Source organism: Crotalus tigris, unplaced genomic scaffold (genome assembly GCF_016545835.1).
Source record: "Crotalus tigris isolate CLP2741 ecotype Arizona unplaced genomic scaffold, ASM1654583v1 scf7180000017987.690289119674:8195010, whole genome shotgun sequence".
Lineage (NCBI taxonomy): Eukaryota > Metazoa > Chordata > Lepidosauria > Squamata > Viperidae > Crotalus > Crotalus tigris.
The window spans coordinates 6,890,223-6,906,850 of record NW_024096758.1 but is presented as its reverse complement, the minus strand read 5'-3'; the positions used below and the strand labels follow the sequence as shown (position 1 = coordinate 6,906,850).

At 39.2% G+C, this 16,628-nt stretch overlaps 1 protein-coding gene across 1 annotated transcript in view; it reads left to right on the top strand.

The window, feature by feature from the left end:
- The window catches only part of LIMK1 (LIM domain kinase 1), a 48,357-nt gene that overhangs the window by 23,452 nt on the left and 8,277 nt on the right, over positions 1-16,628 (top strand). Inside the window, 12 exon segments of the mRNA XM_039346252.1 lie at positions 270-306; positions 308-378; positions 3,731-3,738; positions 4,953-5,115; positions 5,569-5,760; positions 6,410-6,515; positions 6,636-6,802; positions 8,168-8,351; positions 9,747-9,833; positions 10,274-10,405; positions 11,208-11,267; positions 13,891-13,956. Coding sequence (XP_039202186.1) covers positions 270-306; positions 308-378; positions 3,731-3,738; positions 4,953-5,115; positions 5,569-5,760; positions 6,410-6,515; positions 6,636-6,802; positions 8,168-8,351; positions 9,747-9,833; positions 10,274-10,405; positions 11,208-11,267; positions 13,891-13,956 — 1,273 coding nt within the window.

Sequence of the window (16,628 nt, the reverse complement as noted above, 5' to 3'; positions counted from 1 at the left end):
CAGTGCCAGAGGAATCAAAAAGGTTTCTCTTTCTTCCAACTCGGTGGCTCTTATCCTAACAAGCATTGTACTGCCAAATCCAGAATATTTGGTCTGACCTAAATTGGTACTGGTAGCACTCTAAAGTAAGATGTGGGCAAACATAAACCCATACTGAACCTGTGGGATTATGCCTCTTCAAGCTTCTGGTGTTTTGGAAGCTCTGCATTACAGTAGGTCTCCATTAAAAGTCCTGAGGCTGAAGACTTATTTTCTTATTGTCCCTGCAGGTGCTGCGAATGTGGGGCTTGCTTCCATCAGTACTACCGAGAAGGATGGTCGTCTTTTACTGACAAAAAGGATTTACTGGGACCACTTGGGGGAATGTGGCCATGGCTGGTGGAGCGAGACCAAGGGCTGGGCATGGTAAGAGAGGACATCCACAGGAGAGCATTATGGATGAGAACTGATTTACTACATAAGTTTTTGCAGGGGCAGGGGGCAACAGTGCAAGTGGATCACAATCCAAAAGCAATCAGTGGTGACAGAAAAAGAAAGTAACTAGGGCCATGGCACAAACTCAGCATGTTTATTATAATTAAATGGTAAATGGAACATGATTTCGTGAAATTAACAATTCCAGTGACTATTATTTCCTGTATTTAATAAGTTGTCTTTCGTCAGACAGTTCAGGGGTCATCTTTAAAGGGAATTGGATTGATTAAGAGATTGTATGCTATGATAAAGTGATTGGGCATCTTGATTTTAGGGGCTATCCGGAATATTTTTCCTCTGTCTGTGGCTACTGAGTGGAAATAGGGGCAAGAATGCTCCTTTGGACGGATTCAGAACTGCATGTAACCAAATCATGACTTTTTGGAGGGGGCTGGATGCTGCTACTTCAGAAAGACTGCAGCCAATTGCAAGGGGAATAGGGACAGGTCCTCCTCCTTCAATCTAAAGGTCTTCTAATGGTTTTCAGTTCTTCTTTAGGAAATGGGAGAAAAAAGAGTGAAGAGGACATAATAGAGGAGGAGGAGGAGGAGGGGGGGGGGAGGAGGAGGAGATGTGGATGTTTGCCGAGGGATGTGGGTGTCAACCTTAGCTTGACAAGAGTCTGTCAAGAGTAAGACAAAAAAAATTGTATGGGAGGCTACTGCCTGAGATAGATCTCCTTAAATCCGTTTATTTGGTAATTTGGTTACTTAAATGCAACAGTGGAAAAAAGAGACATGAATTGGAAGGAACATTATAGACTATCCTTGGCACACAATCATAAACCAACAAAGTCATGTAGGTGCGAAGTGATGATGTGAACAGGATATGCCTTCCCCCCCCCCTTCAGAGCTTTAAACAGCTTTGCAGGGTAAGAATCTGGAAAATGGCACAGAGGAGAGCATAAGCATTGTTCCCCACAGCATGTTCCAGCACCAGCTGTATTCTGCTTTTAATCAAGCTTTGTTCTCTTTGTGTTTATAAGACCAAAGGCGGTCTTTCCCATATTTCACTAAGTTTCCTGGTTGTTCTTTATTCTTATTGTGCATTTGTTAGTTAACTCAGTTCTTACTACAAAACGTATTGCTAATTACACTCAAGTTTGTTTGCAAAGTATCTCTCCTCACAAAAGCATTACCTTCATGGACAGGTTAGCATGTCCAAGGAAAAACAGTTGCTTTGAAAACTATTCATTTTTATAAGAGTAATATAGGAAAGGAAGCACCAGAGTCTCAAATTCCAGTTATTATAAATGCAAAGTCCAATTGACTTACTCTTTTCTGGGAAGAGCTACTTTCTGTGGGGTAAGATGCTGGCCTAGCAAACGCAGGGAGAGGAATTCTAGTCCTGTCTAGGCAGGAAAAATTGGATAAGTGACTTTGGGCCAAGCACCTCTCAAGCCAACTCACTTGATAGATTTATCGTTCTCAAATAGGAGAGACGAATAGTAGGTATCTCACTGCCTTGAGTTATTTATAATGTATATAAAAAATCTAATAAAAAACTTTTAAAAAAAAAAAAAGTATGTACTCAGTGATCTAATTTCAGCAAAACGCACCAAATATACACATAGCTGTTTTTTTCTAAGTAAAGCACCATTCCTTGTTCCATAATGGGTAATCACAGAAAAAGCGAAAATTGAGATCTAACTGGGAATGACCAGCTTAAATTGGATCTTGCTAGCAACATAAGCATCATAATAACTGACTAAAAAATGATGGTGATCAAAATAGCCTAATCAAGCAGTGGGCATAATCATGTGATTTTTCATAGTCAGAAATGCTAAAAATACATACATACATACATCATACATACATACATACATATTGCTAAAAATACATACATTATATATTTTAAAATGCATCTAATTAAAAATGCCATAATTACAAATAAATAATAGTAGTGGTGTTATTAGGATAACATTTTAAAATAATAAATTTACAAATGGCTGAAATCAGCAGAAGGGTCAAATGGACGGTAATAAGCACGGCAGATAGAGAAGATCGAAGTATCGACATTTTGTTTAATTAGAGGCCTTTTTAAGCTATGTAATAATATTATTTTTTGAACACAGCGTTACCCCTGTGATGGATTAGTACCAACAAATCATATATAGAGATGAGGTGGGCCAATGCTTGACACAATGATGATTCATGTTCAACACAGGAATCCCCAAAAGGGGAAGAATAAACTACTTGACAAGAAACAAACAATAACCCCTTAAATTGGTGCCAGAGATTTTTTGTTCAATGTGAGATGCACTCTATCCTCAGAGATTGCTATAAGGTTATGAGAATATAACAGAAAATTAAGAAATTTCGATAGAACCTAAAAGGGATTGTAAATAAAGAATCAAACTGTTTCTGTGGTAAAGGGAAACACTATCTTTAAATTTTTTTAAAGAAGTTGTGATGAGACTTCGGGAAACCACCAAACCCTAAAAGGGAGAGAAATGCACTGTTGGTCAATCCCAGAATGAGCATAATTGTGTGAGTGTTCCTACAGTCAGCGGTGTCTTGCAGAAATTGAGGAGAGATTGATGTTTTTGAGTAACACAGAAAACAACAGGCTGTGGAATGAAACTATGGACAATATGGAGAAAACTGACAGAGAAAGCCTTTAGAAAAGGCAGAGAAGGAAATCAACAAATTGAATTAATTGTGAACCCAAAACGTGGCATTTAGCATTTGGAGCACATGGATATAGATTTTAAAAATGGGAGAATGAATTACGGCATGGTAGTAATTTGGTCTGTGGGTAATGAGAAATGAGAGGTAAAATGCTGAGGAAAGTCAATATGGAAAGTACAATAGTAATTTTAAATATGTAGGGATAATATTCCATATTATTCTGAATCGGGAGTACCTAAAGCGCCTACTTAGTTTTCACCAGGCACAGATGTCTGGTTGCCAAAAGCTGAAAAGGTTAAACAGGTTGGAGAAGCAAGGAGGCAATACGTCCAATGCAGTTTAAGATGCTGGTCTTATGGATGTACTTCAGACTTCATAAAGAAAAAATTAGGAGAAGAAAAGGCAGTTGGAATTCCAAGATAGCGGAGCTCGTGCTCATCATGAAGTGCAAAAGTATTACCCAGAACGTTGAGATGCAGTTGCAAGCAGCATATGGTGACCTGCCCAGGAGTGAAACACTGCTGATAGCATGAGGCTATCAGCAGCTGTAAAGGAAATCATGAAAGTGCAAGGGACTCTTGCAGAGAGAGAAGTGCCTTCAGGTAGAATTCTAATCAAAACAAAAGCTCTGAGCGTTGAGGAAGAAAATCTGGAGTATGGATAAATCTTGACTTAGAAGTGGGACATCAGTAGGTGATGGGCTGACATCATAATCACATAATCACACTTAATTTCGGCGTTATTGATTGCTATGTGCCATCAAGTTGGTGTCGACTCTTAGCGACCACATAGATTTTCTCCAATAACAATCTGTCCCAGCGTAGTCCTTCAGATCTTCCAATGGTGCACCGTCAGTGTCATAACTGAGTCTAGCCACCTTGCGGCTGGTCACCCTCTTCTTCTCTTTCCTTCCACCTTTCCCAGCATCAGAGCTTTTACCAGAGCCCAATGGTGCTGTGAACTCTGCACTGGCTTCCAAGAACAATTCAAACTGCTGATTGTAAGCTAAAACATCTTCATGGTTTGGCATGTATCTGAAGGACCACATACACCAAACAGAACTGACCCTCTGATTTGTTCAGCCTAAAGAGGGTTGTTAAAAGTCTCACTCCCAGAAAGGAAGAAGAACTCATTACTGCTTAGCATATGCTTCGCAACACTTTTCCTCCTGAGGTTTGTTTGGTATTTTCCCTAACCATTTTCCAGAAGACTGAACACTTTAAAAAGTTTGAAGAAGAAGAAGGAGAATGCTGGAGTTTGATGCCACAAGGCAGATTTTATTTGAGTTTTTGTATTTTTATTCTACAAACCACCAGGAGTCTCTAGAAGTCTATGTTGTATTAAAATAGTTAATAAATAAATCCATGTGCTGTGTGAACTCAAAATGGATTAATCAGTAACCCAGTTGAATCTGTTCATAAAATCCTAGGGCAGGGACCTTGGAGGTCTTTTAGTCCAACCCACTGGCCAAGTTTGGGCAAGTTTAGTTTGTTTAGTTTGTGCCAACCGAATGTTTCGTTAATTAATGGATTACCCAAATATTTTTTGATTCAGGGATGATTGTCAATCTGCCTCTTCTCTCCAGTCTCTTCTGCTCTTACATGGGCCTGGAGTCCGACCTGTGTGTCTTTCTTTGAGATGTGATCCTTTCATCATCCTCTCAGTGATTTCCAGAAATCTCTTTCTCTGGTGGTGTGAAGTGCCTGGATCTGAATATCATTGCCTGAGCCTGCTTATGTTGAGTTTCGGGACTGAATAATCTTAGACCTCTTTCCACTCTTCCTTTGAACAGGAGCTCTATGACACTGCTGGATAGTGGGAAGGACCACCTGAAAAATGGTGATTGAGAAGTATGTATTGGGAGAGAGACAAGAACTCATGTCTATCTCTTCTTGTTCCAGGTGGCTGGGGAACAAAAATATCACCCTGAATGCTTCAGCTGCCTGAACTGCCAGGTGTTCATTGGCGATGGAGATACTTATGCACTGGTGGAGCGATCCAAGCTTTACTGGTGAGAATTTGGCTGAACCAGGTCATTGGGATCTTCCTTAATTTTAAATTCACAACAAAGGCCCTTAAATTAGATTGGACACACTTGGGGAGGGAGAGAGAGAGGGGGAGAGAGAGAGAGAGAGAGAGAAGTCTCAGTATGCTCACTTTGAAAGTTCTAATAACAATAATTATAAAGAAACTAAACTCAGAAAGAAGGGATAGTAAAGAAAAAAGAATAAAAAGTATACAGAAAAAGAGAAAAGAAAGAAAAAAAGAAAAATGATTATTCTTATTCATTTTTTCTTTCTTTTGTTTTCTTTCTTTTTGGGGGGGGGAGGGTTACCTCCTTCATAGGAGACATATTGGTGCTTCTCAGCAAGCTTTTAAAACATTCTTCAGTCAGTTTCCAGTGGTAGCCTTGGGTTTGGAAATGGATGTCCTAGCTTATAGTACCTTTTCTTCCCTGCTGCAGTGGGCACTGTTATTACCAGATGGTGGTGACACCTGTGATGGATCAGCTGCTTCCAGAATCTCCTGGCACCCGGATTCCACACACTGTCACCCTGGTGTCTATTCCAGCATGTTCCGAAAGCAAGCGGGGGTTTTCCGTCTCCATTGACAAGCATGGAGGTTCTGAGCACCCACATACTGTGCGCGTTTGTGAGTGAGTACAGACTGCCAGCCATTAGGAAATGTTGATCCTTCAAAAATTGTAGCCTTTCATATCAGACTTCTGGAATGTTCTCAGTGATAGAGAATATTTACAACAGTTTGGCATTGCAAATGTAGATTTTTAATATTTTGACATCTAAAATTTGACAGGCATTTCTTTTTTACATCTACCTATTCTGAGTCTTATTATCATATTTTTAGTTGAGAGGCTTTAAATAAGAATTGTCTTAAACTATAAGATGTCAAACATCGGTTACCATTGTATGTGGAATTCAGAAAAGAAGGGCAACTGACACAGTAAAAAACTTTTTATTCTGGAGATGGAACTGTTTAATAAGTTCTGTTCATTTCACAAATTCTTTTCCATATGTGTTGACTGCAATGCCTCTAGAAGTCTCAAATTGAATGGCTTAGGAGTTGCAGACCAACACATCTGGAAGACATCTGGTGAAGAATGTGGGTCTATACCATGTTGATTGATTGTAAGACGGGGGTGATGGAATCCAAGTGCTTTGATCCCTCTCCTCTAGTTTTCAGAGAAAGCTCTAGCATGCTATCACTTTCCTGAGGTTTAGTTTGGGAGATTTATGCCAGGACAGAGTAATTTAAGATTACTTTGCTGCCCCCTTCTGTATCCTTAGATTAGACCCAGACTGCATAAGCCCCGATATGAAGAATTCCATCCATGTTGGTGACCGCATTCTGGAAATTAATGGCACACCAATCCGTCATGTCCCACTGGATGAGGTGATATTTTTTGTCAGTAGTTAATCAATCATCCTCTTCTGTTTTTGTTTCCACAATGTGGCCTTGTGCCTGTCAGAATGTATTGCCTCTCTTCTCAGCCTGCCTTCTCTGTTTCTACAGATTGATCTTCTGATCCAAGAGACCAGTCGCCTGCTGCAGCTGACCATTGAACACGACCCTCATGAGATAATCGAAAGCAGCCCTCTTTCAGAGCTGCACAGTCCCCTCCATTCGCCCAGCCACACACCTTGCCCAGACCCTTCAGCCATTCGACAACGCTCTGTCATGTAAGGATTGAGTAGAAGATAGCTCTCTGAAGTTGATTCCCCCCCTCCTCCAGAGAAGAGTTTTTGCTCTCATGCTATAGAAATGCAACTAGAAAATAGCTGGTGCCCTCTTCCCTAGTTTAGTGCCCGGAAGATTGTGTTGGGAAGGGGCTTAAAGTTCACAAAGTTCCCAGCCAAGTTGGCAATTGGCAGCCTACAAGGTATCAGGTTGAAGAAGGCCACCCTGCAGTTGTAAATGTAGAGGCAGGTAGAAAAGGAGCCACTATAAACAGAATCTCTGGCAAACCCAAAGATGGTGCCTTCTTGGCCAACTTCCATTTCTATTTTTCCAGTCTCACGCTGGTTTTATTTACACATTGCTTTTTATATACTTACTGAATTAACTTAATGATTCAGGATCCAATCTGGGTCGATCACTGGGACCAGAGGTTTAGTCTTCTGAGCTTTCAGACTCATGCTGGAGCCCATCCTCAGGGAACTTCTCTCTCTCCAGAATGTGAGACACACATTCTCTCACACACATTCTGGTGAGAGAGAAGTTGCTTGACAATGGGCTCCAGCATGAGTCCAAAACCTCTGGTCCCAGTGATCGACCCAGATTGGATCCTGCAGTTTATTATGATTTGTACCATGCAGCAAACTGGTTTCTTTACATAAAGTAAATCTGATTCCATGCTGGAAGAAATGAGGGAACTTGTGAGCCCAAGAGGACTGTGCCTTGTCAAGACCTCTTGAGTAACAGAACATCAGGAATAAGGTTCCTGAACAACAGCAGCAGAACATCGGGTTGCCCATCCTTAACAGAGACACAGATTCTACTCCTATGAAAACAGCCATTTTGTTATCTTTTACTAATCCAAAAAAGATGAAGGTACATTGCAAGCTGTGTTATCCTAATTAAACTGGAATTAAGGGCAAACAGGAAGTTGTTCAAGAAGAAAGTCTTCCAGTTTCCTCCTGAACCTAGAGAAATTAACAGAATAACAGAGTTGGATAGAGCCTTGGAGGTCTTCTAGCCCAACACCCTGCTCAGGCAGAAAGCTCTATACCATTTCAGACAAATGTTGTCCAATCACTTCTTTAAAACTTCCAGTGTTGGAGCATTCACAAGTTCTGGAGGCAAGTTGTTCCACTGATTAATTAGTCTAACTATCAGGAAATTTCTCCTTAAGTCTAGGTTGTTTCTCTCCTTGATTAGCTTCCATCCATTGCTTCTTGTCCTGCCTTCAGGTGCTTTGGAGGATAGCTTGACCCCCTCTTCTTTGTGGCAACCCCTTAGATATTGGGACACTGCTATATTGTTCTTTTGTGAAAAGAGCATGCCTGATGTGTACCTGAGAAGAGCATTTCTCTTCTTCCAAACAGGAGGAGCTGTAGCATTGATAAATCACCTTGTTCCAGCTCTCTGGGCTCCCCCTCCTCCCAGAGGAAAGATATTGGTCGCTCAGAATCACTGCGCGTTGTCTCCCGTCTTCATCGCATCTTCCGCCCCTCGGATCTCATTCATGGCGAGGTGTTGGGCAAGGGCTGCTTTGGGCAGGCCATTAAGGTACAAACATGGTGTCAGAACAGCATTTTGTTGGGAATGTAATAAGGCTACATTTTGCACAAGGCCCTTTACTTACAAAGTTTTGGGAAAAAGTAGTAGACTTTATACTGTAAATATGATTGTGTAACAAAAGATAAAATGTTCAGACAATTATATTCTTTTGAATTACAGTGCATGCCAAGTAACTGGAATATGGCAAGTGGACAGTGTAAATGGATTCTCTGTGTCCTTACTATGGCCAAAAGACTGATATTTGGGCACTGGAAAGAGAAACATATAGCTCCATTTACTCAATGGATTGAGGACTGATTGCACTTGCCACCTATGAGCAGATTGCCTACAGATGGACAAATATAATGAAATATGAAACTCATTTACATTAAATACAACAGGTTTAAATATATGTTATATATATGCATTAGAAATTTATATATTTTTGAATAATAATTGCATTGTTGTTCATTAAGTCATGTCCAACTCTTCGTGACCCCGTGGACCACAGCACTCCAGGCTCCCCTGTTCTCCACTGTCTCCCGGAGTTTGCCCAAAATCATGTTCATTGCGTCAATGACACTATCTAACCATCTCATCCTCTGCTGACCCCTTCTCCTTTGGCCTTCAGTCTTACCAAGCATCAGGGTCTTTTCCAATGAGTATTTGGGCTTTAGTTTCAGCATGTGTCCTCCCAAAGAGCAGTCGGGATTGATTTCCTTAATAATTGCATTGGATAAATATATATATAGGTAGTCCTCGATTTACGTGAGATGCTGCAATAGTTGTAAGTGTGAGGACAGGTCATAAATAACTTTTTTCAGTGCTGTTGTAATTTTTAATGCTTATTAGACGAATGGTTGTAAGTTGAAGACTACCTGTATAGAAGTGTAACTGTTAAAATCATTATGATACCTTGTGCCCCTTTCTATCAGCTGGATCTAAATTATGGCTTGGCCCAGCCAGCCTGTTGATGGACTTTCTATGTTGCACATTCATTGTTCAGTGGTTCAGACTCTAAACATCTGACTGAGGAGGACATTGGACTAGCAGATACATGAAAATAATTGCATTATTTTAGCTTCTCCTAGAAAATTGAAAATGAAAATTGATCTATGCATAAACAAAATGCTAAAGTCTTCTAAGGTAATCCTCAGTGTGCATCTCCTCCCTGCCTTTATCTTAGAGAGAACTAGGGCAGATCAATTCTGTGACACTTCTTCAAATTACATTTCTCCATTGGACTTGTATTTCGTCTATCAGACCACTGCAGCTCTTCTTCCTGTCTCTCAAGATTATTTTTAGAGTACATTATAGTGACCTCTAGGATCCCTTGTAACTGTACGATTCCAAATGTTTCCTCTTTGTTTAAAAGTCCTAAATGCCATCTGCTTTCTTTATCAGGTGACACACCGGGAGACTGGAGAAGTGATGGTCATGAAGGAACTTATCCGTTTTGATGAGGAGACTCAAAGGACGTTTCTTAAAGAGGTTAGTTACTCCAGCTTATTCCAATGTCTATAGAACTTTCCTTTCTGTTGATTTTCTACTAGTATCATTTACATTTTTGATGTTTACTCCCCACATGAAATGTTGCTTAATTTAAATCTGTGTATCTCTTCTTTAATTTGTATGGTAATCCCTAGTGTTTTGAGACAATAAGCAAGGATTTCTGATTTCTTTAAGTCTCATTTACAGCATATGCTCTTCTAGGACAAGCTTTTCCTTCATAATATTTGCCACAATCTTTCATTCCATGATGTCCCCGAAGTTCAAGTAGTTGTTACAGGGCTTACAGACAAATAGGTAGTAGCCAAATATGCTATAAAATTGCCAAGCTTTTCCTGATGTTGTATGCCCTGTGGTTTCCTGTCAACACCAAGAGATTTTGAGAAATGCAGGATTAACTGTCTCGTGATTTTGTTCCTTAGGTGAAGGTAATGCGCTGCCTGGAACATCCCAATGTGCTGAGGTTCATTGGAGTCCTCTACAAAGACAAGAGGCTGAATTTCATCACAGAGTACATCAAGGGAGGCACACTTCGTGGGCTCATTAAAAGCATGGTGAGGGCATAGAACTTAATATGAGAATATTGAGCATCTGAGCAGGAGGAGGGAGAGCAGAAGAGACAGTCTGGCTAGGTTCACACAGCAGAGTAAGCCAGGGTTAATAAAACACAATAGATGTTGTGGCCAAGCAACTGTATTATGACTTAACATCATGGCGTAATTGACATTACATGTTAAAAACACTCCTGCTAGAGCACAAACTGAATTCTAGAGAGTATCAAGTTGCCCATCAAACCCAAAGAGAAATGCATTCCTATTCAGGATCAAAGATTGAATCACTCCACAATCAGGAGATCCAAATATCCACACCACTCATTTGCTTTTGTCAGGTTTAAGCCAAAGCCTGTTCCTTCTCCACTGTCAAGACCAATTGGACCCATCCATATAAAAAGGAAGAGAACTACTTTTCCACTGAGGGATCAAGTACAATAGGGATGGTCATAATCAAGTGTGACCAATATTCTCACAATACTATTCCCCAGGTCTGAACTGAACTGAACTGAATGTTCTTAATTAACAGCAAAGATCTCACAATTGCATGTGAACAATCTTAGTTAACAAGCTTAGTTAATAATACTCTGTTAGGTTTTTGATTTAGAGTATTGTAGACACATGATTAATTCAGTAACCAGCTACAGTATGTTTTGTGATTTTAGTCATGAAAAGGAGGCAAAGTCTCTTTCCTGCTGCTCTCTCCATATCCTGATAGAAGTGAGATGCTCCACATCTTTTGCCCAGATGGGTTTCACCCCAACTTTTCCAGATACTTCACTCACCAACAACATTTTTCTTCCAGGATAGTCAGTATCCTTGGAGCCAGCGGGTCAGTTTTGCAAAAGATATCGCTTCAGGGATGGTGAGTGTGAGCATGAATTTGCAGCAGACTACGCTAGCATTTCTGTGGGGCATTAGGAAAAAATCTTGCAGGAGTCATATTAAAATTTCCTTTCGGTCTTATTCACTAGCCTTTAAAAGTATGTGTTCAATTCATGAAAGTTGTTTACCAAATGAAGCCTCCATAACTTGAGGCAACAAATCATGTTACTTGTGAGCTTTCCAGAATAACTTACTGGCCAGTCTTGTAAGCACAATGCTAGATTGTGTGGATTTTTAAAATCTGATTCAATTGGGTTCATTCTTACTCGCTTATGAACAAGGGTGGGTGACACAGATTTGGTTAAAATAAAAAATATGTTCGCAATCTGTTTCCTGTGCTTTGCTCCTGATTTAAAGTTTCCACAGCACCATTTAAAAAGAGAATGTGAAGACACCCCCCCTTAACCATAAATGTCCAGAAACAATCTCTGCAAATTGAGGCAGGGGGTTTCATGTACAGGCAACCCTTGTCTTACAATTATAATGGAGCTTGCCCAAATGCCTTCAGTAAGGCATTTGATAAAGTACACCATAACCTACTACTTGATAAGTTAGAAAAATGTGGGTTATGCAGCATTATGACCAGATGGATTCGTAACTGTCCGACCAACCACATTCAATGTGTAGTCCTCAATGGAACTCATCTACATGGAGGGAAATATGCAGTGGGGTACCACAAGGCTCTGTTTTAGGCCCGGTACTTTTCAACATCTTCATCAATGATTTGGATGAGGGGATAGATGGGGAACTCATCAGATTTGCAGATGACACCAAGCTGGCAGGAATAGCCAACACTCCAGAAGATAGGCTTAACTTACAGAAGGATTTTGACCAGTGGTGGGATTCAAATATGTGAACAACCGGTTCTCTGTGTGGATGCTGCTTTTGGAAGTCCATTCTGAGCCTGGGCAACAAAAAATTAGCTACCAGTTCTACCGAACTGGTGCGAACTAGCTGAATCCCACCACTGATCTTGACAGATTTAAACACTGGGCTCTATCTACCAAAATAAAATTCAGTGGTGAAAAAGTAAAGTTCTATATGTAGGCAAGAAAAATCAAATGCACAGATATAGTATAGGTCAGGTGTATGAAACTGCTGGCCCATGGGCCGGATGTGTCATGAGGAAACTGTGCCCACCCGATTGCCAGCAATAGGGAAAAAGCTGCAATATGTTACGCAACGTCACATGACATCATGAGTTTGACATGTCTGGTATAGGTAGTACCTGGCTCAATAGTAGTAACTGTGAGAAGAATCTTGGAGTCCTAGTGGACAATCACTTAAATATCAGCCAGCATAGAATCAAGATCATGTGAAGTGTTAACACCACTTTACAATGCCTTGGTAAGGCCACACTTGGAATAATGCATCCAGTTTTGGTCGCCACGATGTAAAAAAGATGTTGAGACTCTAGAAAGAATGCAGAGAAGAGTAACAAAGATGATCAGGGGACCGGAGGCTAAAACATATAAAGAATGGTTGCTGGAATTGGGTATGTCTAGTTTAATGAAAAGAAGGACTAAGGGGACATGATAGCAGTGTTCCAATGTCTCAGGGGTTGCCACAAAGAAGAGGGAGTCAAGCTATCCTCCAAAGCACCTGAAGGCAGGACAATTAACCAAAGAGAGAAGCAACCTAGAACTAAGGAGAAATTTCGTGATAGAACAATTAATCAGTGGAACAACATGCCTCCAGAAGTTGTGGATGCTCCGACACTGGAAGTTTTTAAGAAGAGATTGGATAGCCATTTGTCTGAAATGGTATAGGGCAGCAGTTCTCAACCTATGGGTCGCGACCCCATTTGGGGTCGATCAACCATTTTACGGGGGTCGCCAAACAAGGCGATCCGCCATTTCCCCCCCTCAGGGGGCGGCGCCGCGCATGCGCGGCACGTTTGTGTGACGGGGGTCACCATCACACAAACGTTGAGAAACACTGGTATAGGGTTTCCTGCCTGAACAGGGGGTTGAGCTAGAAGACTTCCAAGTTCCCTTCTAACTCTGTTATTCTATTTTATCATGGTCATAAGTCATGACTGTTGTAAAACAGGTCGGTCACTTGCCTAATCTAATTTTACAAACTTTTTTTACGTCGGTTGTTACGTGACTCTGAGGTTGTTGAATGAATGCCAATTAACATCATTAAGCAAACCAATGGTTCACTATGGGAGCAGTTTTGCCAAAAACTGGAAGTGCCAATTTTTAGCAAAACTGTAATAAAATGTAATCATGTGACCATGGGATGCTACAAACGGACATAAATATGGTCATGTTGCCAGGCATCTGAAGCTTGGTCATATGATCATTGGAATTTTAAATCTGGGTCATAATTAGCCCCAAGGTAAAATGAATTTGTTGTAACTTTGTAAAGCTGCTAAGTAACCGGTCATAATTCAAGGACTGCCTGTATACTAGATAGATCAAGTTTCATTTCAAATATTAACCTCCTATGAAATGGGAATTGTGTTATTATATATATGAAGGGTAAGAGCATATAGCAGTGCTGAATAAAGTGAAGTCAGCCACATCCTTTTAAAAAACAAAAGAGTTATGGAAGAATAACAAACTTTCTAACTCTCTTGTTCTCATTTCTTTTTATAGGCTTATCTCCATTCTATGAATATCATTCACAGGGACCTCAATACACACAACTGCCTTGTGCGAGAAGTAAGCTAGCACTGGTCAAATTTTTAATTCATTCATTAATTTAAGTTTTATTTATATTATTTGTTTTGCTAAGTTTTTATTTTATTTTAAAAACATAAAAATAATTTTAAAAGCAAGGAGAAAATGTTGCATTTTGAGAAGGTAGGTTATGAAGAGTATTCTTAATTTTTAAGAACATCTTAAAAACAATAAATGAAGGAGAGGATTATTGTAGGTCTTGAATGTAACAATCTCTGATTTGTGAAAATATATAACATTTTAAGATGCAGGATCATAGAAACCTGCCTCTGTTTTCAGATTGTACTTTGTTCCAAATCTCTGCTTTGTTTCAGATTACTGTGTGAATAGAAAGTGAGAACTTGGAACTAGTAGCCAAGTTCAGGTTTGTTTCCCTCTATTGTCTCCTACACTTTTAACAAATTAACAGGTAGATTTCTCAGGGGCAGGCAGAAGTTAATCCAAGATTGATTTGTTGTTTATTTTTCTGAAAGCTGAAAGAGGGAATTATATATAAAATTATAGTATCATAGAGTTGGAAAAAGCCATTTTAAGCTATTGTTTTTCAACTTTGGCAACTTTAAAGTATATGGATTTCAACTCCCAGAATTCTCCAGCCATTACCAAGGAACCAAGGTTGAGAAATCCCAATAGCCTAATCAATTTAGGCTATTCAACCCTGTTCAGCCTAAATCCATGTCCACTGCTAGAAATCATATTAAAGTATTTCAGAAAGATAGCTGTCCAATCTTGCTTGAACATCTACTGCTCTTTTCATTAATTGCTTCTGCTATCAAACTGCTCTTAATAGTAAAAAAAAACTTTTTGTAACATTTAAATGAGAATTTGCCCCATCATCTCACTTTCTATACTCTGGAATGATTATGAACAGCTCTTTACTTTCAGTGTGATATCCATTCAGTATCATTACATTTCCCCTGATTTGGCTTTCTCGAGGCTAAATAAAATGGTTGGATATGTATAAAATGTGCACATACTGCTAGATCATTTAAAATTTTAGTGGCTGTATGTGCATCACATGCTAAACTTGATGAAATGTAATTGTGGTTAGCTTTGTTGTTGTAGTCTGGAGGCTTAATATGTTCTATAAATTCAGCTGGGTTGGTTAGTTTATGCTTAAATTGTATTCTACAAGTTTAGAAAAATGTATTATAGTAATTTAATAATCAGCTTTGGGGAGAATCCAGGTACCCATTTAGGATATTGCTTACCCCTATTGTAGGAGTAAGTCTGAGAGAGGGGTCAAACGTGTCATAAGTCATGAGTCCCTGCATGCCCACAAGAGATCTAAGTCCAGCCCATCTTGAATGCCTTCTTATTCCCGCTCATTTCCCTTGACTGTTAGTAGCTCAGATTTTTTGTAGAAAGCTTAAATTTGCAATAAATCTTTATACTAATTTGAACTGCCTGAATCTCCTGATTTTCCTGGCACTTGACACTTCGTATCAGGATTCTCAAATTTTACAATACTTTCAGCCTCCCAAAAGAATAATTGTGCAACTCCTATCTCATAAGTAAAACTAAAAAATTCATTGGGATAGGCATTGGACAAAATACTTGTCATGTATTTTAATAATTACATTATTATCTAACAAACAAAGAAATAGTTAAAATTTATGGGATTTTGCATGACATTCCCAGGTGTCATTTTATTTTGTTTGGCTTCAGATTCTCAGGGACTAGTGTTTCTGATGAATAATAACCTGAATTCAGTCTTTTCTGTTAACAAACACTGCATGGAGAAATGTTTAAATGTTCAATGCTGACAGAAACAGAAGCCCGTTTCAAGAAATGAATGTTTAAAAAAAGAAATAAAAATAACTCGCTGCACTTCTTTTCACTTTGTTACATGGAAATGAGAACTGGCTATGTAAGGAGAAAGTTGAAAATAGTAAAAATAGAGAACCAGTAAAACAAAAAATAAATGGGTCCTGATTGCATGTGGACTGAATGCAACAGTGAGTTTCAGTGGGAAAGGAATTTGTTGAGGAGCGTTAGCCATATAGAGAGAATGAAGGAGGACTGAATGGCAAAACAAAAACAGCAGAGAATGAGTGGAGGAGTCAAAAGGATCAGAAAGACAGAATCGTGGTTGGAGAGATTGATGAAGTTCTCAGAAAGTGTAAATTAGACTTCCCTCTCTTTTGCTCATCTCATTTTTGAAATTCTTTTGGCATACTATTTGCACAATTTTACTTACTCCAAAAGGGAATAGTGTGATTGGTATGTATTTAAAAAATACATGTAAAAGTATCAGATATATCAGTGATAATACTTTCTTGACTTTTATCTATATTCAGTGGACATTTTTAGTATTACAGCTATTATCCCACAAAATCATTTTCTATTTTGAAAGGATGGAAATTTAAAATGGATTTAAAATGCTGACGTTCACCAACACGGACACTTCTTTAGCTGTTCCAAAGACTGTAGGTATACTACCACCTACTTCACCAGTGGAGATGCTAGAGGCAAATATTTATAAAAAACACCAAGCCAAACCCTGGAACTATTTCTGATAATAGTTTGTCACATAATCAGTAAACGTTAGTTGTCAACATTCTGCAGAAAATAAGAATTTTGTCTTTTTCAGTTGAATTAACCCTTCCATCCATGAAAAAAATAAAGCTAATTTTAAAACTATAGTAACACTT